The sequence below is a fragment of the Cyprinus carpio genome, chromosome A1, assembly GCF_018340385.1.
Source record: "Cyprinus carpio isolate SPL01 chromosome A1, ASM1834038v1, whole genome shotgun sequence".
Lineage (NCBI taxonomy): Eukaryota > Metazoa > Chordata > Actinopteri > Cypriniformes > Cyprinidae > Cyprinus > Cyprinus carpio.
In genome coordinates this window covers 18,946,991-18,971,010 of record NC_056572.1, presented here as the reverse complement: position 1 = coordinate 18,971,010, position 24,020 = coordinate 18,946,991, and the positions used below count along the sequence as shown (strand labels likewise).

Here is a 24,020-nt window from a genome sequence, read left to right as displayed (position 1 = left end):
TTCTTTCCTGCAAAAAGGCATTCTGCACTTTGTCAAAGTGATCTACTGGCATTGTTTCATGTAACAAATGTATGTGGTCTTATGGCCTAGATGACAGGATTTCTTTGAACTGGCTCCAGTTTGAAGTGAAGTCTGCAAACAAAACTTATGAAAGGAGAAAAAAAACATTGCAGCAACAACTCCACTAAGGCCATGATGAAACCATTAAGGAATTGTTTATGTTGTTTCACAATTATTTTTACAGTGTGTTACACTTGCATCAGATTTAACACCACACTTCAAACTGACTTCTTATGACCTTAAAATTTGTGTAGAGACTGATGAATGCTATGAAGACACCAAGCATAGTTTAGCGGTGTAATATTCCTGACATCAAGAGGATGAGAGTCTGGACAGGTCTTTTTTAAATTATGCAGATCGCTATATGGTAACTTAACTGATTTTAAAACATTCCTTCAGTCTTAACCTTTGAAGCAATATAGACATTCTTGGAGACATTTGGCAGGATTCACTGGATTAACCACACAGAGCTGCCTTTAAACGCTCTTTTCAGCTAGTAAAGATCAGTTTAAAGAGAAAAAGAATGAAGAGCAAGAATAAAGGCAAACAAAAATAATGATCTCCCCCATTATGATTTCCTCAGGTCAGAGTTCAGATCTGCTGGCTTTGTGGATGATCTGATTGTAATTCGTTTTTCTCTTGGGTTTGTATTTGAGCAGCTTGCTGAAGTCAGTGAGGAGCCTTTCCCAGTAACAAGACACGTCCTCCATACGGAGATGATCCAGAATAAAGTTCTGGCCCCTAAAGAAGTACAGAACCATAAATATAACTATTAGCACAGACAATGTCTTTAAGGGATAGTTCAGCCAAAAATGAAAATTCAAATGTTGTTCCAAACCTATATGCACCTTTTATCTTCTGCAGAAAACAAAGGAAGCTAGTCTGAACAATACTGAGCCCCTTTCACACTGCACATTGGACCCGGAAAATTGCCGGAACATTGCTGGGTCTCATTCTGTGTGAACGCAAACACGTCCCGGGATTTATTCCGGGATTGATCCCAGGTTGGGAACCTAGTAACATTGGTTCAGTCCCGGAACGAGCGCTGTGTGAACAAAAGCCAGAACTAATGCCGTGTCGTAGTGATGACGCACATTATCGCACGACTCTTTTAGCATGTTTTGAAGGCAGATCAACACTGGCGACGAAACAAATATGTGCAAACTGTAATGAAGCAGAGATCAGTTAGTTCCTCACTTTCCTCGCTGAAGCTGAGATCGTTCGCCAGCTTAAGTAAAAGTTAACGTGCCTAGCATTTTTGACTCGTACATTACACATCACACACCGATATCACGTGTCTTCACGGGACCTTTACAGGTTGTGTGTGAACGCAAGCACAGATTCTGGGTAATCACTGGCAGTGTGAAAGACCCGGGAACAATTGCCGGGACACATTACCCGTGTATTTTCCGGAACTGCAGTGTGAAAGGGGCTTTGGTAACCAAACTGTTTGGTTTATCATTGACTTCCATTAAGAAACACACTTAAACATTTTTCAAAATATCTTCTTTTATATTCCAGAGAAAAAAAGTTGGATAATAGGTTTTGAACATGAGGGTGAGTGAACCATGACAAATGTCTTTTTTATTTTTTGGTCTCTTTAAAGCTGTATATACCTGACAAACTAGACTGAATGTGAAACTCATTAAAAGGCTGAACAATTTGTTACCTTATAGCAATTTCTTCTGATACAGCATCATTTTCTTTCACGAACTGAAGCAGCTCTCTAACAACAGAAAGAAAAATTGTTTAGATGCAGTTCTCTGCTGGTGTTCTCATTAATATTTCACAAACACATTTCACTTGTTTGTTGATAATTACTTTAATAGGTCTGGAACAATATGAGGGTGAGTAAACAACGACAACATTTCAGCTGAAGATTTTACACAGATCCCTAATTTTTAACATTTCCATTTCCTATTGAAGTAATTATCAAGATTGAATTTGGCACTTTGATTGCTCATGGTCATGTCATTTGATATAGAAATACAGATGTAACATACTTTGTGAAAAGCAAATGGTTTTGAGCACAAACTTTGTCATTGTTACTTGGCCCATTGATAAAGCTTGGCAAAAGTGTTAATGGAGACAAAAATGACTGGAATAACTTACACATGCATGAAAAAACAAAGCCAAATGTTCCAATTTTAAATAACTATTTATTGTATTAAAGAAAAAGGTGAATATCAGTTAGCCAGAGGAAAATGTTAAAGTTACCTGAGATCAGACAAGTCCTGTTTGACAGGAACGTAGTGAACCCAGGGCTTGAGCTGAGGGTAGAAGAACTCAAGCCAGTCCTCGCCGACGTGGAAAACCAGCGATCCACACAGGAACAGATGCTTCAAGCGGAAACTAGCAGCCACACCTCTAAAGTTAAAAAGGTATCTGAGAGATAGGGAGAACAGACAGACAATCTATAACAAAATGTCTAAATGCTGGTTCACGGTTTCTGTGCTATAGCTCATGCAAAAGCAGAAATGAGACAGGTCTTACTTGTATTCACAGTGGTCAACTAAGGGGATTTCTTTGGCAGGGGGTCTACCCAGAGTGTCCTGAGGAAAAACAACAACACAAATAGTAGTTCTGATATGACAAAGTTTAGAGCAAAAAAGATAAAACAAACTGATTTTGAGTCTGCTGAAAATATTAAAGCACCTCTAGCTTGGTCTAGATTAGTATTACCCAAGCCTGTCCTTGTATACCCCTCAAAATCAAAAACAATAACGATACTTATAAAACTGAGGGGATGCGCTGTTGGAATTCAGCTTCACAATAATAAACAGGAAATAGCAGAATCAATGATGCAAACTCAATTAAGTAGACCATTCGGATTCTCCCATAAAGCAGCTCTAAAATAATCATTATTTTTCCTCGTTCCTTTCTGCTACTGTATGTTACATGTGAAATGTTTCCAATGGGATGTGGTATTATACGTGCTATTTGTTGACAATAAAGCATTATTAAAAAAAATTATGTAATTTCAGCTGTAAAGCAGCATTACAGAAGACAAAATTGTCATTATCCAGTTTAATTCAGTTCAAGTTTTGTTCCCATCTGATGGTATCAGTCACTGTCGATACATCTAAAAGTTAAGTGTATTTCAGGCCCCAACTAAGCAAGACAAAGACAAAAACAGCAAGGCACCCAAAGTCCATTAGATGACAGAAATGGAGAAGAAAAAAGGGATGGCGGAAACCAGGCTCAGTCAGGGGACCAGTTCAGTGGCCTAAGTGAATAAATGGTGTGATACTGATCGAGGATGTCTTTAATATGTTAAATAAGGAGAAACAAACCTTCTCTGACTTCCAGGCCTGGTTCTTGGTGTACTCAGCATCCACAAGGTCAGGGGCTTGTCTTGACAGAAGGATCAGAGGGTCCCTTTCTGAACTGGTCCTACAAATATTGGCAAAACTGATCAGATTACCCTGAAAACAACACTGCATTAAAGTGTATGTTGGAGACACAACTGACCTAGAGCCTCTAAAGAATCCTTTCGGATCTTTTTTCTTCCAGGGCCATCGAGCTGCTGATCTGAAGAGTGTGAACTAAACATTAGAATATATCTGGCCTGAAATCAACTGTAATGAAGTTAACTCTCTGTATATTCTCAAGCATTCTTAAATATCTGTTACCTACTTTTTCAGGTCATCCATCATAAGGTCCCATCGGCCCAGTCCAGTGGGGTAAATGGGCCATACAGCAGGACCTCCCTCCCAAAACGTCCATGCAGGGTACATGATGTCCTGGTAGTCTGCTGTCTAAACAATGAACAAAAGTATAACTATGTTAATAGACATTAATACAATTAGAGCCCTACTAATATTAATTGTTACAATTTTGTCGTGGAAATAAATGAACCAAGCAGCTTTTTGAATGTTAAAAATAGGCAGAGGCACAAAGTAACGTAAACTGACCTTAATATAATTAAGCATGATATACCATATCCTACTGATATACCATAAAATCAAATTAGTAGATTATTCAATGGAGATATACTGCGGTGTGGTTGTACACACCTTACTGAAAGAAAGTACAGGCAAGACTGGCTGAACCCATCCAGGAACCTGTGGATAGTCACGCACATTAATCACCACTTCTAAATCTGGCAACCGGTCAATCACTTTTAAGATGAAGTGCTCGACACCACTGCATCTGCCAAGAAAGGATAATGTCTGATATTCAAAATCCATACACACACCATAGAATCATGGTTTAAAAAAAAAAAAAACATGTAACATTAAAAAAAAAAAAAAAAAAAACATGTAACAATATGTATGTGCAACTTGTTCCCGATGATCTGGTAGTGCGTACCAACACCTCTGTGGACCGTGTCTGCCATCAACCCCTCAGATATACCCTTTTTAAATGGCCTAAGGTCATCTTTTAAGACACTGCAATCAAAAGAGCAATGGAAGAAAGTCTACATTATTCAGCTGTATGTATTCTTTGGTAAGATCTGCTATGAACAAGGGCTATTTTATATTTGTGAAGTTGACCTGAGATGACAACTGCAGTTCTCCTGACTGCATGGCAGGTAATTATTTGTGACTTCTGTGATCTTCCTCATGAATGACTGCCAGCGTTTGGCTGATGGAAAGAGAGAGAGAGAGAAAAAAACCTTTCAAAAAATCTTTATTTATCCTAAACACACAGATTGTTGACAACTATAAAAGTAAGACATGCTGTATTTTCAAAACAGCAGTTTTGCAGGTATTATGAAGGTAAATTTAAGACCAAGAAAAGAACATTTAAGGAATAAATTAAATAGAATGCAATATATCAATAGGGTTTCTAAATGTAAATGTCTTATAAGCAATACTTGAAAGTTTGAAAATGCAATTCCAACTGATCTCCATTACTTTTTAATTAATTTTACAAAAAAGAAAGAAAGAAAGAAAGAAAGAAAGAAAGCCCTACACCTTATGTTCACACTGAAAAAAAAAATCAACGTTCTTCCTCGTAAATTTCTCTTGTTTTCCAGCGCAAATGTCTAAATCATGACACACTTACGTGAGAAGCAAAAGGGCAAATGATAAGTCTTGTTTTCTGAGTAGGCTAACTGATCAAAATGAAGTGAGTTTATGATTAAAACAAAATCCAATATTTGCTAATGGTCTTAGAAAAATCAACCTAATTCAAAGCAGAAACTTTTCTTTCTCCATTGAAAGATATTTATTGTTTCAAACATAAACACTTCATTTTTGTTCAAAGAAAACAATTCTTCATATGATCGGTTCACATCGTAAGTAAATGCATCTTCATTTAATGATGTTTGGATTCTATATTGCAAAACACTGAGGAAGATATTTATATTTGCAATGCATAAACATTTAATGCCGTGACTTTATGAATTTAAGACTTCCAAAAACATCAAAAGATTTGTGGGTCTAAAAACTTCGCTAATGCGTTAAGACGCAGGGTACAGAAATCTACAGTACGTTAAGATTCAGATGTGAAAATTAACCAATTAAAGCGCGACCGACCAAAGATAGATAATTGCCAGCATCGAACCAAAATTCTATAAGTTCTCACCGTTATCTGAAAGACACAATCCAACTCCATTCAGCAAAAGGATAAGAGACGGCATGAGCAGCCATGGCAACTCCATTTCCCTGCATCAATTAAGCGTGACTGACTGGCTCGATTTGAGGAGAAGTCGATGAATGTACTAGTATGGTCTGAAACTAGATTAAAAGTCCCCGATTTGACTTAAAGGCTATGATGATACATGATGACATGATATACGATTTTAGTGGATCTCTGAACATTTTAATAACTAGGGAATTTTAGTAAAGTAATAATGCTTTCTAGGGACTCGCAAAGAGTTCCTCAGGGGCTCAAATGTTAAAAAAAGGGCATTTATCACTATGGAGAAATTCAATTATAGCCTAGCAGTTAGTGTATAATTACTACTGTTGCATTATTAACATGCATGTTGTAATGTAAAAAGTCCTGTCTCACGTCGTGATCTCGCTTGTTCTTGCCACAACATCCTAGACTTCACATGGGCCTGTAGGTGGCACCTGGGCTTCATTTACTGGGTGGTTATATCAAACTGAATCAATATGCAATGAAGTAAAAAAGCAATAATTGACCACGGGCCTACACCTCAGATGTGCATTATTTATACAATTTTTATTACCAAATTACTAGTAAGCCCCAAGAATTTTTATTTATTTATGTATTTTTCTCAGAAGTGTAAAGTTAAGCTGTACCCTTTGGGTAAGATGGCCCTCTAAAAATGGCCCCCGGGGATATCTTGCCCCAAAATAACAGGTCACTTGAAAATGTTAAAGTTAAAGTGTTAAAGGGTGACTGTGAGTAAACTGGAGGCATTAGCTTTAGCTTACCTCCACTTCAGGATGAAATAGTCTGAGATAAAAGTTTTATGGGAAATATAAAACTGTGTGTGTCTGTGTGTACATACCATATTTTGGGGACAAATTTGTAAGTGATCTAACCCCTAAAAAAAAAAAAAAAGATAATAATTTTAATTTTTGGGACATACAGGGACATCCTGATTTGTAAAAGCGATATACAAAAATAAAGAAAATAAAAATCTTAAAATTCAGAAAATGTTCAGTGAGGGTTGGGGTTATAGGTTATAGTATTTATAATTAGCTCATTATAAAAACAGAAGTTGTCTATGGAATGTTCAAATTTAGATAACCAAGTAAACGTGTGTGTGTGTGTGTGTGTGTGTGTGTGTGTTTGTGTGTACTGTATATAAGAATTTGTTACTAAAGTTGTTGTTATTTAATAATATTTGTTATTTAATTGTACTTCCTTCGCCAGCTGAGGAAGTTCAACCTGCCACAGGAGCTGCTGAAATAGTTCTACATCACCATCATTGAATCCATCCTCTGCACTTCAATAACTGTTTGGTTCAGCTCAGCTATCAAATCTGACCTCAGAAGACTATGTTGGATAGTTCGGACTGCTGAACGAATCACTGGTACACACCTCCCTTCTCTCCAAGAACTGTACTCATCCAGAGTGAGCAAAAGGGCTAGCAACATCACTCTGGACCCCTCACATCCAGCACACTTCCTCTTTGAACTGTTGGCATCTGGTCAACGCTACAGAGCTCTGAGCACCAGAACGACCAAACACAGGCAATCCATCTCATGAACACTTGACAATAACTGTGGAACACACAACACTATTTATACACTCATACACTTATTTATCTAACACACATATTTGGTCTACACTTCAAATTTGCACATAATATATCTGTACATACAAAACTGTCTATTGTAGTATACCTGCACATACAATTGTCAGTTTGTATATTGTTATTCCTAATTTACTTTTATTATCTATGTTTTTGTCCTGTCGCTGTCATTCTGTTTCACTGCGGAAGCTTCTGTCATGCCATTGCCTTTCCGATACCTCTCTCTGTAACTATACTTCCGTACTTTATTTGTCATTAAGAAATAATCCATTTCAGTAGATGAATTCAAATTACATGGCCAAGATGCCCAGCTTTACCAGTTTAGTTAGGTGTAATTTTTCCACCTGAAAATAAAATTATTAGGATTAATTTGGCCTTTAGATAAAATGTTCTGTAAAGGTCAGATGCCCCTGGGGGGTCATTTTTACCCCAATGGTGGTGCAAGATGCCCCCCTTTCGTGCCATTACAACTAAACTGTTAATTGTTTCCATTTGATTTCCATAATAGTCTGCTGGGTGATGCATAATGATCCTCTACATGCTAAACTTATATGTAAATGTGTTACAGTTTATCATTATGCAGACATTGTTCTTGCCCCATCTTATCCTCCTTAAATAACAACAATCTAAACCTTAATCTGGAGATTATTTATACTATTTTATTTCTTTCTGTTATTCTACCTAACCCTATTTGAATGTTATCTTCCTCTCAGTGTTTTTGACATTTGCTCCTCGTTTGTTGTTTAATTATGCTCTTATTATATTTAAAATTCATGCCTATATCTCTTTTCTTTTTTTAAAGTGCTTCTTTGCACTCCCATTTTCTGTCTTCTTCCCTTTTACTCTCGCATGAGCTGGTACCCATCTTTTAAATCCTATATACAGTATAACTTTTGAAATATTTTATACAAGACGTCTGCTCTTCTGTCAATATGTTCACAGGGTTAACCCCATATTCCCATTACACTCTCAGAAAAAAAAAAATATAAAAGCTGTCTAGTATAAAGATGCCACCTTTTCGAAAGGTATACAAATATGTGCCATTAAGGTGCCAACATATACATTTTAGGTTCTAATATGTACCTTCAAGGTACTTATGCACACTTTAAATAAGGTACAAATGTGTACCTTTTGAAAGGGTATCACTTCAGTGACTGCTTTTGTACCTTTTTCTGAGAGTGTACCGTAACTATGGATATATAGGACTCTTTGTCATGTGTTCAGTTGACCTATATTGTGATTTTGGTCACAATGATTATCATCTACATGTTGAGAGACTGGTACTGTTATTCCCTATGGTACTCATGTCTGTCCTCTTTTTCTTCAGATCATGATTTATTTTTAGCTTTTAAATGACTGGGTCACTAAAAGAGGCCTAAATTCCCCAGAGGAATACTCATTGGAACGTCTATCAAATATCTTATCCTATCATGTCTAATTATTGGAAAGAGGTGAGGTGACAGAATGAGGGAGAGAGCATAAGATGTTTTTTAGTGTTGAAGAACTACACACTCATTGTCTCTCATTGTCCTGCAGGATCGTACCTGGACTCTTTCTATCAGACACTTTTTATTCATCTGTCTAACCATTGGTACTATGTTGTCCATCTGGCTTGTCTTGGTTTCCTGCATAGATTTTGTCTTGTATTCTTCTGCAGAGGAGGGTCTGGTGTTTCCCAGTTTTGATGGCAGGGACAGAGTTCTTAATGTCAATGAGAGGAACTATAAGAAGGCATTAAAGAAGTATGACATGATGTGTTTGCTGTATCACGAACCCCTGCCTTCAGATAAGGAGCTCCAGCAGCAGTTTCACATGAGGGAGATGGTTCTGGAGGTAAGAAATTATTGAGAGAAAGAGGCGACTGAGCAATTTAGGATGAATAAGAACAGACATATTGCATGGTATACTTTTAGAACAGACCATCATATGTATTATGATGAAAATTTATTTGGGTGGGAGGAGGTCTCACATGGTACACACAACATGTGGAAACTGGCAGGATTTTTTTAATGATTAATTTAAAGTTATTTTTAAGGAAATGATATCCAGTTTCATTTTTTTTAACCTAAGCCATCCCTGGAACATGCATAAATACCCCTTGGTTGGAAATCATTAACTTAGAAAATATGCTTGATGATACTAGATCTGAATAAGGCTCTTCAAGATAAGCAGGTGAAGTACTATAACCTAAATATCCAAAATTGTTTAAGATGTTTGCTCCATATAAAATGTATCATAGAGTTACAACTGACTGCACCAGGGTGTCAAGACAGCTGCTTTCTGTGTCTAGACAGTGCCTGATGTGTAATTTAGTGTGAAGACTGACCTGATTTGGAGGCTGACAAAGGCTCCACAAACACCAGTGCTGGGTCTGCTTATGATAAAGTTGATCAAGTATAGTTTCGATTATGCAGATATCAGCCATACATTACACAAAACTGCTCCAGACTCCTTAGATATACTGTGGAAGTGTTGTTCCAGACTGAATTGCTATTATAGACAACAGTTGTGTATATAATTCTCACAGTATGAATGTACTGATATCTCTCTTCCATGCATCACCAGCTTGCTGCTCAAGTTCTCGAAGACAAGGATATTGGTTTTGGATTGGTAGACTCACATAAAGATGCTAAGGTTGCCAAGAAGCTTGGTAAGAGGCTTTGTTCCAATGAGTCACTGTGATTAAATTACTTTTTAGATAAAATTTTCTTTCTTTAGCGTTTCAGTAACAAACACCCAATATGTCTTGGCATTGTTGAGGTTGGACACTCACCTCACTGAATAATGTGCTCTTTGTCCATTAGGTCTGGAGGAGGAAGAAAGCATCTATGTGTTTAAGGATGAAAGAGTGATTGAGTTTGATGGAGAGCTCTCCGCAGATACACTGGTTGAATTCTTGCTGGATGTGAGTGAATTTTCTGGGCTGGATAAGTATCGGGTCTCTGGCTGCAGCTGATTTTGTGATTTCTTAGCAGAGCATATAAGATTATACTTCTTCAATAAAAGTACAAATGTATAATAAGATTACAGTTCTAGATCAGTATTATTGTATTTTATAGTTACTTATTGCAAGAATGTCATTATTAATAGTACAAAGTTTAGGCTAAATAATTTTGTGCATATACTGTGGCTGTGTTTTTTGATATGCTTTACTGCATGGATCCTGCTAATATGGCTCTCTCACTGCAAAAATGGTAACCTGCAATTCTTACTTTAAAGAGTCATTTCTATATTTACCCTATATAAAGTAGTTTTGGTGGTATAAATTTGTGTATTAAAGTTGATTAAGAAAATATTATACATTTACATTTATTTGATTGATATTATATATTTCTCCTATAAATAATATTTTTGACTTCATTTTCCAGTTAATTTTCAGTGCTGTGTGTGTTTCACATTATTTTTCAGCTGCTAGAGGACCCAGTGGAGTTGATCAGTAACCCAATGGAACAACGTGCCTTTGAACGAATGGATGAAGACATACGCCTTATTGGCTACTTTAAGGGAGAAGACTCTGAACGTAAGTTTGTTTCCTAATAAAACTCTACATGTAAAATTATGATTTTGGTGCTATGCTCTAATCAGTGGTGTGTTTAGGCACCATGCAAACTATACAATTGCGTGGGGCCATGTGGGCCACGTAGGCTCCCAGAACATGATTTCTCTATAAAACCTCGATAAATATCTGACAAAGAAAAAGGGAAAGTGTGAATAAACCAACTCAAAGTCCAACTCAAACTCAGATCAAGATGTGATATACCATGACATTACCCCTTTTCTAAACAGTGAGTCCACACTCCTTAACATAAGACCAACAGAGGAGGGAAGGAGGGGGCTTAGGAAGAGGATAAGGAGCTGGTAGATGGGACCTCAAGATCAAGGGAAGAGCAGGGGAAGAGATGATGGCGGAAGGAGCCAAGGAGGAATTGTCAGTGAAGGAGAGACGAGCCATGGTGTAGTCAGGAACCCGACCGACTGAGGTGGAGACGAGGATGGAGAGGATGAGGAGGAGACCCAGGCAGAACTAAAGGCTAATTTATACTTCTGCATCAGACCTACGCCATAGGCTATGCATTAGTTTTCATTTATACTTCTGCGTCGTTGTCCGCGTTGACGTGCAGTACACATGAAAATCGCTAGTCTGCAGTGTCCAAGGGCATGTTGCTGGCGTAACCTGCAGTACCATGACAAAAGCCGAAGAAGAAGATATACGTGATAAGACACATGTTCGTTGCTTTGTTTTATTTTATATAAGAAGGTGTAACATTAAAATATATTAAAGTGCTCATTATAAACACACACCAAACTCAAGTACATACGGAGGAAGGGGTTCTAGCAGACCAATCACAGTGCTTGCGGTCCGTGTAGAATTGACACGCTGTTAGATTTTTGGAGAGGTGCATGTCAGGCTTCGGTGTAGGCTACGACATAGGGTGTGTGTCTATGCGTAGGCTAGGACGTAGGTTCGATGCAGAAGTATAAATCAGCCTTAATGAGCCAAAGACCCAGGGTGACTCCTGAGGCTTTGAGGGCCAAGGCAGAGGCTCAGGCTCACAGGTCTGTGGTGGAGATGGGGGCTCAGCAGGCCAGGCCAGAGCTGGAGGGAGTGAGTACTGAGGTGGAGCCGGAAGGAAAGGGGAGCCACAGCCAAACAAGAGGGATGAGGCACAGCCAAAGGACTGGAAGACGTTGGTGGAGGCAGATTCACAACTGACCAAGCTAGAGCCAGAAGGACAAGGGAGCCTAGTGGAGTCCGAGAATTGATGGATCTCGGTGGAGCTGAGGGAGCGTGAAACCAAGGAGGAGTCGAAGAGTCAGAGGGCCAAGGTGGAGTCCAGGTGCTAGGAGGCCTGAGGTGTAGACAAGGGACAGAGACCTGGAACCCCCAGGTGACTCAGAGCAGCTGGATGGAGGCACTGATGTAGAAACAGTGGAGGCAGAGCTGAAGAACTTGCTGAATTTTCAGTCTCTCAGTGCCTCCATCAGTGCCTCCATCCAGCTGCTCTGAGTCACCTGGGGGTTCCAGGTCTCCAGCTCTGTCCCTTGTCTGGGGGTCTGGGCTGGAGCAATGTCGTCAAATGAGACTTTGTACTGGTTAACGAAGGAGATTCAGGGCTAGATGGATCCAGCGGAGACATAAGAGATTTAGGGTTGGCCGGAACCAGGGAGACATGGGAAATTCAGAGCTGGGTGGAACCAGTGGATAAACAGAAGATTCAGGGCTGGGCACAGCCAGTAGTAATACAGGAGACTTAGGGCTAGGCAGAACCAGTGGGGAAGGGAGGTTTAGGGAAATAAATCCTCATTTAATACTGCAGAGGCCTGCTGCAGCTCAGCCTCAGTGATGGGAGTGTGGGTGTGGCTCCACTCCATGCCCTCAAACTCCATGAGCATGCCCAATGGAACACAAGGTGTTGCTGGCTCATGTACCTGGTAAGACTGGTAGGCCAACTTTGTCCCCTGGGATGGATGTGTCAGCAGGCTTTGCCTTCATAGAGGGCTTTAGCTCTGGCACATTGTCTGTAGTGGGCATCAGCTCTGGTTCTGGTCTGTGGTGGGCTCAATTTCCAAGGAGGGCTCGCTGATTTGCTGGGTGGGCTGGACTGTGGATGGGTAAAGATCCTTCTCTCTCTCGCTGATGGTGAAGGGGATCCACATTGGCGAAGGGCCCAGTCCACATATTCCACAAACGTCTCTTAAGGAGCATTTCTGGGAAGGCTTGCCTTTATCTAAATGCTGATTCCTGCCCCTGCACACAGAGTCTGTCGTCGTCATTACAAGTGAGATGAGCAAGGTCTAGAAGCTGCTAGATCCATGTGTAGAGATCCATCTTTCTGTGACAGCATGGTTGTAGCAGGGATAAAAGAACAGGATCTAAATGCAGCAGTCTCAATTTATTCAAACAATCAAAAAACAAAGTTACTCACGATTCTCAAATATCAAAACACATGAACAGAACAACCAGCAACATGGGACAAGATGGAACAAAGACTGACAGAAAACAGGCTAAATATATACCAACACAAACCAATTAAAGCAATGAGAAACAGGCATGATGAATTAATCAAACAACCATTGTAACAAAAGCAAATGAAGGAAGCAGAACGGGAAACAGTGAAAAACCAACTCAAAGTCAGTCTTATGCCTGAGACACACTGCACGATTTTCGACTGTCTCAGACAAAAGATTGGGATCGTGAAACAATCGTGGCGATTTCTGTGATCGTGGCTCCTAATCAGTGGTCCTATGTTGTACAATGAGAGAGGTTCAAAGATGGCCGTTGTCACAGACTTGCGACCAAAGATAGCCTACGATAATTTTCTGGCAGTGTCAGAAATTCAGCATGTTCATCGCACAGTGTGTTTGTAGTTATGACCCATGATTACTGACCAACCAGTAACAATGTGACATGAAATCAACGCGACATGGCGCTAAAACATAAAACTTCTTACCTCAAGCTTTTATTACTTTCGCCGCTCCCACTTTTTTTCAGCACATATAAAAACTACAACTGTCAAAGTGTGATTCATTATGCTCTTGTTTGTTTACCACTAGCACATGCTAATGACGTTTTATTCTTCTATAGAGTCAATAGGTGTCATCATCTTAAAGTCTACATGCATGTCGTACCCAAGTTTATTATATCCAGTGTGACCAGCAATGATTTTATAGGATTGCTAAAATCATGCAGTGTGTAGAAGGCTTTAAACTCAGCCCAAACGGATACCAAGATACCTAGTGAAAATCAGCAAAAAGTAGAGGAAATGTAATGCAATCATCCATAAACTGTAATTTTGAAAAGTTCACATGATATGGAGTACAGTAAGCTTTAATATCATTCAGAAGACTCGTTAAATTATGTGTTATGATTATAAGTTCTCTGTTGATTATCTGTCCCTTTGGTAGTCTTTGACATGAATTATGGCCACAGCTTTGTTAATCCTTTTTCTACAAAAAAAAGAAAAAAAAAAGGAATTGACTTGAAAAGTTTAAATGGTCCTGAAAAAACAAACAATCGAACAAACAAACAAACAAAAACATAAAAAAGTCGATCTTGTATTGTTCACGGTAAATAAATAAAAAATCCCAAATAATATAATGGAAATAAATCCAAAAAAAAAAACGTGTGATTTTAAGTGTCAAACATGTTGATGTGATCCCAACGACAGCCAATGAGAGCAAGCAAGCGTCACCTACCGGATGTTGCATGCTTCTATAGCTGAAACTTGGCAGCCATAAACATTCCATGAAAGCAGAGAACATCACCCATATTGTTTTTTATACTTTTTCTTCACTGTGAAACAGAATGGGCGCCTGGAGAGCCAGCTGACAACATTGATTAAAATTAGTTTCTGTCTTCTTGTCTGTGGTCTCCCATGGTTTTAAAAATTGGTTAAGATTTGAAAATCGTCTAGTGTGCAGCCAGCACAGGTCCAGTCTAGTCAAATAAGGTATATGAGATTTTATTGCACATCCAAGCAGGTATTGTGTATGTATGCGAGGCTCAAGTATTGTCTTAGGAGTGAGTGCATGTGTGTGATTTCTACAAGGGAACAGAGAAATACAGAGTTTTAGTTCAGAAAATAAGTAAGGGATAATCAACGGTTTGCCTTAGGATTTTAAATGCATGACTTGGAGGCCAAGAACCACCCAACGTGAAATGGTTTATGATGTTAGCAGCGCAATATTTAACCGGAACGGTTAAAAATTAGGTTATTTTTTAGTCAGGCTAGCTCTAGCATTCTCCCAGTTTCAAATCAGATACAGAGATGAAATAGTGCGGTAAGACCACCTTTATTTGAATGTATTATAGCATTTATTTGAACGAATTATCGATCAATCTATCGAGAGCGAGAGAGAGAGAGAGAGAGAGAGAGAGAGAGATGACAGTTGTGTGTGTAAATTACCTGTGTCTGCGCATCTCTCTCTACAAACAAGGAAGCTGTTTAGTTGCTTCGGTTTTACCTTGTTACTGAGGAATATAATGTAGCACCGACAGTAAGTTTCTGTGTCTCCGAAATCTCTCTCCCTTTCACTGTGTTTATGTGCATCACTTAATGCAACGGATTAATATATAATGGTGATTAAACTGACTTGGAACTACCTGTGCATTAAAAGGTTTTAATGCATACCTGCCATCCAGTCAGAATTGAGTATTCAGACAGACCATGGCATAAAGTAATCTAAACAGTACATGAGAATATCTACTCATACTATAAGTTAATCAAATGAACATTTAAATAACTAAAGCACATGCCTAAACAGGAAATATAGCAAGCATGAAAATAAACATATTTAGGCAAAACTTAAGTCATACAAAATACATTTTAAATAAAGGCACTTACAGGGTCAATTATGCACACACAGGAAAGGAGTAAAACTCAGTCCTCTGCACAGTATACAGCCATATGCAACAAATGGCAAGCTGTGGGCACAGGTGCAGCTAATAAAGCCTGTGAGAAAACAAAACAAACAACACAAACAACACCAGAGGGTTAACCAGGAGCTATGATAACCCCAGAGACTATTAAATGCTGCCTAATTGGTCAAAGAAATCAACACAGTTATAGAGCCATTCCCCAAAAAGGCACAGTCACTTTCCCAACAAACCCAATTTCAGCTGGGAAGACTTTGCTGTGACTTCTGGTTATGTTGTGAGAGCAGAAGCTGTGTGGTACTTCAGCACTGCCACCTTTTACCATGTCATTACAGTTTTTTAGATTTTTTTTCATACTTTTTTTATTTTTCAGATTATAAGGCCTTTCAGCTGACTGCAGAGAAGTTCCAACCATATGTGAAGTTTTTTGCCACCTTTGACAAAGGGGTGCGTATAGTACATTCCTTTACGATAACAAGAATGAAACCATGAGAAGTGTTATTCTGGTTTAGAAGAATGTGTATTTATAACCACAAGAATGAGAGGATACTTATGTGTCCTCCATCTTTAAAGAAAAAGGATTATGTATTGTCTTCATTTGTAATTGTTTCATGCTGCAGGTGGCTAAACAACTGACTCTAAAAATGAATGAAATCGATTTCTATGAGCCCTTCATGGACGAGCCTGTCACCATTCCTGGAAAACCCAACACAGAGGAGGAGATAGTGGATTTTGTCAATCAACACAGAAGGTGATATCAGTGGCATCCTCAGAACTTTGCCATTACCAAAGATCATCTAAAATATGAATTTTCATTCTTAAATCACAGTGTTTGATCCTCACTCAGGCCCACTTTGAGAAAGCTTCGTGCTGAGGACATGTTTGAGACTTGGGTGAGCAAGACTGGATTGTAGGAGTATCTGCACAGTAGCCCGATGTTAACTGTCAATTAAATGACTGCTGGTTCTTTGCTTGAAGTTATCTGTCTCTGCTCAATCAACAGGAGGATGACATGGACGGAATCCACATTGTTGCTTTTGCTGAGGAGGAGGATCCAGGTTTTTAATTCCTTACAACAGAGAACAACAAGCTGACTATTTCTTACTGCCATCACCAAGACTTAGTAGTCTAATAGCACTTAATAGCATTTAACATTTATTTTTTGCTTATCTCTTTTTAATTTCATAGACGGTTATGAATTCCTGGAAATTCTAAAGGAGGTTGCAAGGGACAATACTAAAAACCCAGATCTCAGCATAGTTTGGATTGATCCTGATGAATTTCCTCTGGTGAGACAATATTCAATCCATTTCTACACAGTGTTTCTCTGCGTGAATTTAATCATTGTGACAATGTTGTAATGATTCATTTGTCTGCAGTTGACTACATACTGGGAGAAAACCTTTAAGGTGGACCTTTTCAGACCCCAGATTGGGGTGGTGAATGTGACTGATGTAAGTAACTTTGGTTATGATGTTATTCCATACTTTCTGTTTTGCTTTTATAACTTTGTTAAAACACTTTCATTTAAAAATGTCTCTTTATCCTACATTGCAATGTACTATATGACACATCATTCCCTTTTAAGAGAAAGCTTCTCATAACATATTCATGATCTAAAACATAATAAACCATTTAATCACACATTTTACAGACTGCTGAAATACTATTTTACTTTTACAATATTTTTTTTTACAGAATAACATTGCTGCACAAATTTGAAAAGCATATGCTTCGTAATTCATTCATTTATTCATTAGTATGTACACACTCGGCAGATAAACAAATCCTCCTGATTTTTAACGTAAGACCAGTGGCCAGCTGCATAAGTTACTTAGACTAGTCTTGAAAGATAATCATCTATTTTTAAAGTCAGTTAAATAAAAAAGTCTAGTTTAAATTTGAAAAGTAAGACTGTTTAAGACTTGGCTTACTGCTAGTTGATTAAACTAGTTCTTAAAGGGTTAGTTCAGCCAAAAATGAAAATTATGTCATTAATGACTCACCCTCATGTCGTTTCAAACCCTTAAGACCTCCGTTCATCTTCGGAACACAGTTTAAGATATTTTAGATTTAGTCTGAGAGCTTTCTGTCCCTCCATTGAAAATGTATGTATGGTATACTGTCCACGTCCAGAAAGGTAATAAAAACATCATCAAAGTAGTCCATGTGACATCAGAGGGTCCGTTAGAATTTATTGAAGCATTGAAAATACATTTTGCTCCAAAAATAACAAAAATTACGACTTTATTAAGCATTTTCTTCTCTTCCGGGTCTGTTGTGAACGCGACTGCTGTGACTGTTGACGTACGACGCTGCTGATGTGTTCTCTGGTGCGCCCAATAACAAAGATAACACGTCAGCAGCATCGTACGTCAGCGGCGTCACTGCAGTGTTGTGAACACGCTCACAACAGACCCGGAAGAGAAGAAAACGTTGAATAAAGTCATAATTTTTGTTATTTTTGGAGCAAAATGTATTTTCGATGCTTCAATAAATTCTAACGGACCCTCTGATGTCACATGGACTACTTTGATGATGTTTTTATTACCTTTCTGGACATGGACAGTATATCATACATACATTTTCAATGGAGGGTCAGAAAGCTCTCGGACTAAATCTAAAATATCTTAAACTGTGTTCCGAAGATGAACGGAGGTCTTACGGGTTTGGAACAACATGAGGGTGAGTCATTAATGACATAATTTTCATTTTTGGCTGAACTAACCCTTTAAGTTACTGTCTAAACAAAATGGATATGTTTACACAACTGGACCCTGGTTACTGTTTGTAACTTGAATGTCATTCCTCATTCGCTTCTGGATGTTGCTGCTTGATATTGCAAACTAGTATCTCTTAACATGTTAAAGTATTATGATAATCATAAACAAACACAAGCACAATTTTTTTTCGTTTACAGCACTTTGTTACTCTTTAGTTACTCTTAGTTATTTACCTACTTAATCAGAAGTCTCACATGTTCACAGAAAACAGCTTACATTCATGATGCAAAATATGGTACAAAGCCTAAATATTCTGTATTTTTATTTTCTTTTACTTAACTGTGTGTGTGTTGACCAGGCTGACAGTGTGTGGCTGAACATGCCTAATGATGAAGCTCTACCGTCAGCTGAGGAGCTGGAGGACTGGATAGAGGATGTTCTCTCTGGAAAGGTCAACACTGAGGATGATGATGACGATGACGACGATGATGATGATATTGATGATGATAGTAGTGATGAAGACCATTATGGTAGTGATGATGATGATTAAGTGGTATACTGAAAAACTCTAACCACAGAGTTATGTAACAATCTTTCCACAGATTGAGTTATTGTTTATTAATTGGAGAAATTACTTGATTTACTATAGACCTGTCTGCATTGCCAGCAAGAGACATTTAATAATGCAAAACCCAAAAACATATAATGTTAATTACTATTTTGGTGCTGCTTATTCATCTGAAACTGCATATGACTGGAACTTTAATATAGCTACACGAAAAAGGGTGTTCTGTAGTACTACTTATGATTTTTTTCTGGTGGGGGGGGGGGGGCCACTTGAGATGTATCAGCATGTTCAATAAAGAACACACAATATTATTCTGTTATATAGTCTGTTTTTATTAACATTGGTATATGTACCTATAGTAAATCATGTTTGGGGGACAAATTTGTACCTAATAAGTGAGCTATATTTGATTAAACTTCCTTTCGGTGGCATCCAGCAATACCCTAAGTTGTAAAAACAATATATAAAAATACAGTAAGTGTTCTGTTTAGATTAGTTTATAGTATTTATAACTAGCTGTGTATAAAAATATCAGAAGGCTATGGAACGCCCCTATTTAGATAGCTATGTAAATGTGTTTGTGAGGTTTTTATTAAGGGGAGATCAGGGTCTTATAATGATTTTAGAGCCTTTCACATCTAACTTATTTAACATCATTAGCTCAGCAGAATGTATATAAAGCAGTGGAAGAACATCTACAGATGGAGACACAAAGTAATTTAATGTAATTTAACAGAAACTACATCTGTGCTAAGGGATTAAACTGGAACACTTAACTCATCCTCAGTCACCTTCACCTTCATATGGATGCTATTTCCAACCAGATTTATCACATAATCCAGATGCCACCCATAGGACTCATACCCATATGACTCACCCATATGAAGCAGACCAACCATATGACTGATGTGACCTTTGAAGGCAGCCAATATAGCAAAGCTGAGGTAAAAAAAAAATCCAGTGTGGCAAGTTTGAAACTGCAGCTTCACCTTTGTACAGAATCAGAGAAAGGATTCTTGAGTGATTTACTGCCATGGCATGTATTTGCACATACAGTACAGTGTCTCACAGGGTTAAGAGTACACTCTTAACCCTTGTGCATCCTTGAGGACATTTTTGGCTTTTTCAGTTTTGTTTTTTTTGATAACTTTGCCTGTGTTAATGCTAACTGCATTAAAATTTGCCACATGTGTGTATTTTTATTGGAATTTTAATATTTCACCTTCATTTCCTTTAAAAAATCTATTTTCTACTAGGTACACAAAATACTTCCTCTCAGGACCTTTTGGACAAAAATGTCCCCATTGAAACCCATTAAAACTGCAATTTTTAATCCCGGTGCCATTCAACTATAAAATGATGCAATCTTTGTTAACAGTCTTTCATTCTGTTGGCAAGGCTTCAAAATTTAAATTTTTACTATTTTTTACCAGATGGTGCCATTTTTTCAGGTTTGGCATATAAAGCAAATTATCTCTTTATTGTTGTTTTTCTGCTGTTTCGGCTTATGCATATTATAGAGCCATTTAGATATATTATGAAGCTATAATTGTGTGGGTGTGTTGGTATGGATGTCAGAGTGTGGTTTGTATGTGTGTACTGAAAATTTTATGTGTGTGTGTGTGTGAACAGTTTGAATGAAAAAAATATATATTGTACTGGAAATCACAAATCCCACCCCATGTAAATGAGTCATACAGAGTCACAGACCCTGTCATGTGAAAACTGAATAAGGTCAAAAGGTTACTGAGCTTTGAAGATTTTTTTTTCATTCAAACACATTTCTTATTACTTGTTTGCACTTTTTCATTTGTTATTGTTTTTGTTCAAAGATAAAAGGTGAGCTTGATTTTGATGTAGTAGTTCAGAAGCCCCTCAAAACCTTGTTTTTGTTTTCACCTTGAGAAAATGGTGATTGTTTTGTCTGGTAGATTTTAGTTGAGACAGGTGCTTTCAAAGCCAAACCTATAAATATCAGTGGCTTGAGGGCCTTGTCATTTCATAGTTTGCAAGATGAAGAGACGTTTCACAGCAAGGGAAGCTCTGGATCTAGTTGTGGCCACCAACAGTGAGCACCCGGGTACATGTGAAAGTGAGGATGAAGAGTTGACTTCAGAGGATGAAGTTGAGTTTGCATTAGAGTCTGACTCTGATAGCTCTTGTTCCTCTGATGACAGCACTGAGAGTGAGGACACAGAAGAGACTGCAGATCTTCAGTGGAATTCAAAAAATGGGCAGATTCTCTGGTCTTCCACTCACACTGAGACGCTGCGCTACAGTCCTGCCAAGGGTATGACCCCGGGTCCCACACACTATGCAACTGCCCGCATCACAACTTTGCAGTCCTGCTTCGACCTCTTCATCACGGAAGAAATCATTCAGCTTCTTCTGGAGAACACTAATTTACACGGGAGGCGTTTTGTGACGGATTGGATTGATTTCGATTCCACTGACATTCAGGCATACATCGGGCTGCTGATTCTGGCCGGTGTGTACAAGTCCCGAAATGAATCAACAAGAAGCCTGTGGGATGTGGAAAACGGACGTTCCATTTTCCGAACCACCATGTCCCACCGTAAATTCAAGCTCCTGAGCTCCACCCTGAGGTTCGATGACAGGATGACACGACCTGCACGTTACATGCATGACAAGCTGGCTGCATTTCGGACCATCTGGGAGAAGTGGACACATCGCCTTCCCCTGCTGTTTAACCCAGGCCAGGATGTCTGTGTGGATGAGCAGCTCGTCCCTTTCAAAGGCCGATGCAGATTTCGCCAGTACATGCCCAGCAAGCCTGCCAAGTATGGCATAAAAATTTGGGTCACCTGTGATGTCACCACATCCTATGCATGGAAGTTGCAAATTTACACGGGGAAGTCTCCTGGAAGTCCTGCGGAGGTGAACCAAGGAAAAAGGGTCATTCTGGAAATGACGGAGGGGCTCCAGGGGAACACTGTGACCTGCGACAATTTTTTCACCTCCTATAGACTGGCGGAGGAGCTTCTAAAGAGGAAGATGGCCCTAGTCGGCACAATTCGCAGGAACAAGCCAGAGCTTCCCCCACAGCTGCTGCAAATAAAGCATAGAGCACTTCTGTCCTCCCTCTTTGCTTTTACTAAGACGCACACAGCTGTGTCTTACGTACCCAAACGAGGGAAGAATGTGCTGCTCCTTAGCACCAAGCACCGCGAGCCAGCTGTGAGCGACACTGAAAAAAAGAAGCCAGTGATCATCACAGACTACAACCGCTGCAAAGGAGGTGTCGACAACCTGGACAAGGTATGTGTCATTATGCTTCAGTTACACACACATTTATTCTTACTGCATAATGCTTTTATTATTCAGTATATTTTGTGTATATATAATCAGTGTTGTAGTTTTGTGAAAGAGGGGAAGAATATTTTGTTTATTTTTATTCTTACTGCATAGTTTCCTTTATAATTTAGTATTTCATGCATTTCTATACACAATATTATATTTTTGTGAATGATGAGAAGAATATTTAGTTTATTTCTTCTTTTGCAGGTTGTTGGCACCTACAGCTGTAGGAGAAGAACATGTCGGTGGCCAGTGGTTCTATTACAACCTTGTAGATGTGTCTACCTTCAACTCCTTTGTACTGTGGTCAGCCGTGGATCCCTCCTGGAACCAGGGCAAAACATTTAGACGGAGGCTGTTTTTGGAGGAACTGGGGAAAGCACTTGTGATGCCGCAAATTTCACGAAGACAGCGCATCCCCCGCACACCATCTACGTCCACCATGATGGAGGATCAACAGCAGGGAGACCCAAACACCAAAAAGAGGAAGGTCTGCACGTTCTGCACTGACAAAAAGAAAAAAAGTGCTTCCACCTGCAACAAGTGTGGCAAGCATATCTGCAAAGTCCACACAATCACATACTGCAGCTCCTGCTGTGAGTGAATTCCCTCATAGTAGGCAAATGCCTACTATTTCTGTTATCTGTTCTCTACTAATTCCCTCTGTGTAAATGTCTACTATTTCTGTTCTCAGTGTTCTCGAGTTTGGAACAATAAATCTTGTTCTTGTTCAGAGTGATCTTGTATTTTTGCTTTATTTATAGAGCAATATAATATATTTTATCAAAAAGTAAAAACTTTGGAGGATAATAGGAGTAATAAAACTTGGACATTATTGTCCTTTATGGACCTGAGTGGTAGTTTTTATTTTAAATCTAATACTGCATAAAAATATGAAAGCATAAAAATGAATGTTGTTGTTAACCATTGACATATCCAAGGATGTAATATTTAAAGAAAAAAAAAACTGCTTAGCATTTAGTATATGGAAATGTTTATTATTATTATAATTTTTATAAAAATCAACAGTGGCATTATGTAAAGAAACCGGCGTTTAAGGTGTTACAATTCTGAAAATTAATGAATGTTTGGTAATTATGATTAGAATTGATGCTGGAAAAAAATCTAAGACAGTGAAAGTGGAAAAAAATATTAATCTATAATATTTTTATGACACTTTTTTGACAAGGACATTTTTGTCCTTTATGGGCCTGAGTGGTAGTTTTAGTTTTTTTTAAGCTGACATTGCAAAAAAAATATAAATGCATCCAAATTAATATTGTTGTTAATAATTAACATATCAAAGACTGTAATAATCAAAGAAAAAAAAATTCTGCTTAGCATTCACTATATGGAAAATAATAATAATTATTATTATTTTTATTTAAAACAACAGTGGCATTATGTAGAGAAACCAGCATTTAAAGGGTTAAAATTCTGAAAATGAATGAATGTTTGGTAATTATGAATAGAACTGATGCTAGTAAAAAATCTAAGTCAGTGAAAGTGGAAAAAAATATTAATCTATAATATTTTTATGACACTTTTTTGACATGGACATTTTTGTCCTTTATGGACCTGAGAGGTAGCTTTTTTTTATCTGATACTGCATAAAAAATATGAATGCATAAAAATTAATGTTGTTGTTAATCACTGACATATCCAAGGCTGTAATAATCAAAGAAAAAATAATCTGCTTAGCATTTAGTAAATTGAAAATAATTTAAAAAATTTCTTTTTTTCATAAAAAAACAACAGTGGCAATGTGTAAACAAACCAGCATTTAAAGGGTTAAAA

General features: G+C 38.1%; 2 protein-coding genes and 1 pseudogene across 2 annotated transcripts; 2 read left to right on the top strand and 1 right to left on the bottom strand.

The window, feature by feature from the left end:
- Window positions 1–185: 185 nt before the first annotated feature.
- LOC109093877 (protein O-glucosyltransferase 1-like) lies at window positions 186–5,749 on the bottom strand. Its single transcript, XM_042756409.1, has 11 exons — window positions 5,593–5,749; window positions 4,557–4,647; window positions 4,328–4,451; window positions 4,077–4,232; window positions 3,697–3,818; window positions 3,532–3,591; window positions 3,354–3,453; window positions 2,554–2,612; window positions 2,278–2,445; window positions 1,730–1,786; window positions 186–801 (listed from the first exon to the last, which is right to left on the bottom strand). The coding sequence occupies exons 1-11, from the start codon at window positions 5,666–5,668 to the stop codon at window positions 645–647; spliced, it is 1,170 nt and encodes a 389-aa protein (XP_042612343.1). The 5' UTR covers window positions 5,669–5,749; the 3' UTR covers window positions 186–644.
- Window positions 5,750–8,709: 2,960 nt separating this feature from the next.
- Window positions 8,710–19,211, top strand: LOC109090329 (calsequestrin-2-like). The gene is made up of 11 exons (XM_042756399.1): window positions 8,710–9,070; window positions 9,803–9,887; window positions 10,042–10,142; window positions 10,646–10,757; window positions 15,988–16,061; window positions 16,235–16,365; window positions 16,462–16,507; window positions 16,618–16,672; window positions 16,803–16,903; window positions 16,994–17,068; window positions 18,696–19,211. Exons 1-11 carry the CDS (start codon window positions 8,834–8,836, stop codon window positions 18,885–18,887), a joined length of 1,209 nt encoding a protein of 402 aa, XP_042612333.1. The 5' UTR covers window positions 8,710–8,833; the 3' UTR covers window positions 18,888–19,211.
- A 1,665-nt stretch (window positions 19,212–20,876) lies between these two features.
- LOC109062920 lies at window positions 20,877–22,946 on the top strand (annotated as a pseudogene).
- The last annotated feature ends 1,074 nt before the right edge of the window (window positions 22,947–24,020 follow it).